The 2,972-nt window shown below is 41.0% G+C and overlaps 1 protein-coding gene across 1 annotated transcript in view; it reads right to left on the bottom strand.

The window, feature by feature from the left end:
- Positions 1 to 2,972, bottom strand: part of DHTKD1 (dehydrogenase E1 and transketolase domain containing 1) — a 46,544-nt gene that overhangs the window by 2,647 nt on the left and 40,925 nt on the right. Inside the window, 2 exon segments of the mRNA XM_008573034.1 lie at positions 1,368 to 1,537; positions 1,867 to 1,949. Of these exon segments, the coding sequence (XP_008571256.1) occupies positions 1,368 to 1,537; positions 1,867 to 1,949 (253 nt within the window).

Genomic DNA, 2,972 nt, shown 5'->3' with positions numbered 1-2,972 from the left:
CCCGTACCGGACCGGGACCGGCAATGGATCGGCAACGGGATTGCAACCCTCGGTGTTGCGCCCGCACCTCGCTCACCCAGTGAGCGGCTGGTCCGTATGTGGGATCCGAACCCTTGGCGGGAGCGCCGCCGCACTCCCAAGCGGCGCACTGTAGCAGTGCGCCACCGGGCCGGCCCAAGTTTGGAGCAATTATGAATAAAGCTGCTATAAGCATTTGCATACAGATTTTTGTGTGACTGTGTTTGCATTTTTCTCAGGTAAATACCTAGGAGTGGGATTGCTGGGTCATATGGTAACTCAATGTTTAATTTGATAAGAAACTGACTGTTTATTCTAGAGTGTCTGCACCATTTTGCATTCCCACCAGCAGTGAGTGAGGGTCCCAGTTGCTCTGCATCCCCAGCACTTCTTCTGTTTTAATTTTAGCTATTCTAACAGGTATGTAGCCATACCTCATTTTGACTTAATTTTCATTTCCCTTATCGCTAATGATATTGAGCATCTTTTCATGTGCTTATTTGCCATCAAGTTCTTTGGAGAAGTACCTATTCAAAGCTTTTGCACATTTTGAAAAATTGGATTATTTGTTTTCTTACCATTGAGTTTTAAGAGCTCTTTAAAAATTCTACATAGTCCTTTGTCAGATATGTATTTGCTAATATTTTCTTCCTGTTTGTGGCCTGTCTTTTTATTTTCTTTACAGGCCTTACATAATGCAAACACTTTTCATTTTGATAAAGCCCAATTTTTCTTTTATGGAACCTGCTTTTGGTGTCATGTCTAAGAACTTTTTTGCCTAATCCAAGGTCACAAAGATTTTCTCCTGTTTTCTTCTAGGAGTTTTAGAGTTTTACATTTTACATTTAGGTCTATGATCAGTTTTCAGTTAATTTCTGTGTAAGGTACATACAGACATCCAATATTCCAGCCCCATTTGTTGAAGGGCCTGTCTTTTATGATTACACTGTATTTCTCATAAATGGTGGAATAACGTTACCCCCAAACTCTCAAGAAATTACTTTTAGATGAGAGAAAGAATGACACAGAGTGACACTGAGACAGACATGGAGGCACTGGCTCTAGTGGAACTTTTCTCGTTATCTTCAGATTCCGTGAACATCAAGCTTCTGATAACTCTCATGGTCCCCCCACTATTTCATTTGAAATAGTTTGCATACGTTTCATATATTTGAAAGCCAGGACATGGAGGCACTGGCTCTAGTGGAACTTTTCTCGTTATCTTCAGATTCCGTGAACATCAAACTTCTGATAACTCTCATGGTCCCCCCACTATTTCATTTGAAATAGTTTGCATAGGTTTCATATATTTGAAAGCCAAAAAAACCCGAACAAGACCCACTCTTTACCTTTAACATGTCTGTATTTGCTCATCTCTTGTTGTAATGAATCCAAGGGGAAAGGGCAGAGTTCTTCTATTCGGATAATGGCAAAGTGATGCTTTTTGGCCCCCAAAGATTCTCTTTGCTTCAGCAGGGCATAGAAATGTTTGCCACAGCAGAATACAAGTGTCTTAACACTGTTGGGCAGAGAAGGGGCAATGGGGTGGGGAGAAGTAAGAACTGTATCAGAAGAAAGGGGAGATGATGGGGGTTTAAATACCTCAGTAATGTATTAGTGGGAGTTCTGTAGCTGGTTCAGTCACAGGCTATGCTCTGGCAATCCTTTCACCACATACGCCTCTGAAGTTCACTCTTCCATGCACACGCTAATTCTCCCCCACCGACTTACAGGGCTTATGTCAGGATAGAGGAGATTTGGGTCACTGTGGATTCCTTACCGTGAACTAATTTTCCCATTAATTAAAATTCTACCCAAGTATGAAAACAGAGATACACATCAAATTACTTTTTTGGATCCACAGATGAATCACCAATGACCGGTTTGAATGTTGTTCCTGGTGCCATTTCTTGAAGAGTCGACACGGCCGCCTATGGGGGTAAGAAACCACACACCTATCAGCGAATGGAACAGAGGAGAAGCTTTTACTTATCGGGGATCTTTACGAAAAAATAGTGGCAAAATTCTAGACTAGCAAGTAAACACATGTACTAATAATCACAGAATCTTTCCAAAAAATATCAGTTCTGTATATGTCAAAGCAAAATTATTTTTCTGGGATTACATAAGATTGCCTTTGTCTGGTGCCACAGTAAAGGTTTCACAATAAACTTATAAGGATCAAAATTTCAATTTGCACACAACTTTATTATCAATAAAAAAATATGCTTTAATTTTTTCAAATTGGAAACATCTTATAGAATTTACATTGTGAACCAAAATACCTAAGCTAGGGCAATTATTTCTTGTTTGGACCATAATTTATAAGTGAAAGCTATTCAGTCAGTGCAACTAGAAACAACAATGTCTGTTTTTATGATGAAAAGAAATTTCATTAATTAGTTCAATTTAAATAAATATTTGTTGCCAAGGGTACAGAGTAGACAATTGATGAAGCCAAGGTTGGAGATTTGATCCCTTTTGCTTTTTTATTTTATTTTATTTTTTTGGTGGCTGGCTGGTAACAGGGACTGAACCCTGGACCTTGGTGTTATCAACACCATGCTCTACCAGCTGAGCTAACCCCTTTTGCTTTCATCCAGTTAGTGTCTCTATATTCTCATCCCAAACAGGCATATAACATTTTGACTAGGCCATTGTGGAGCAGCCACATTGATGCTAGGATATGCTGATACATCCTAAAAAACGAATATTAAATATTCAGCTATTCTTATTATTAAATAAGGCGTGAAAGAGGTAATCTTTCTCCATTCTGAACCATCGGCTTCCCAGGGTAGGAATCAAAAGGAGCTCGGCGGGCCTGCCCGGTGGCGCACTGGATAAGTGCGCTGCTTGGGAAGCGCGGCGGCGCTCCCGCCGAGGGTTCGGATCCCACATACAGACCGGTTCCCGCTCACTGGCTGAGCGAGGCGCAGGAGCAGCCCCGAGGGTTG

This window comes from Galeopterus variegatus, unplaced genomic scaffold (genome assembly GCF_000696425.1).
Source record: "Galeopterus variegatus unplaced genomic scaffold, G_variegatus-3.0.2 Scaffold867, whole genome shotgun sequence".
NCBI lineage: Eukaryota > Metazoa > Chordata > Mammalia > Dermoptera > Cynocephalidae > Galeopterus > Galeopterus variegatus.
Note: the sequence above shows the minus strand (reverse complement) of the source record. Positions and strands in the feature narration are given on the sequence as shown.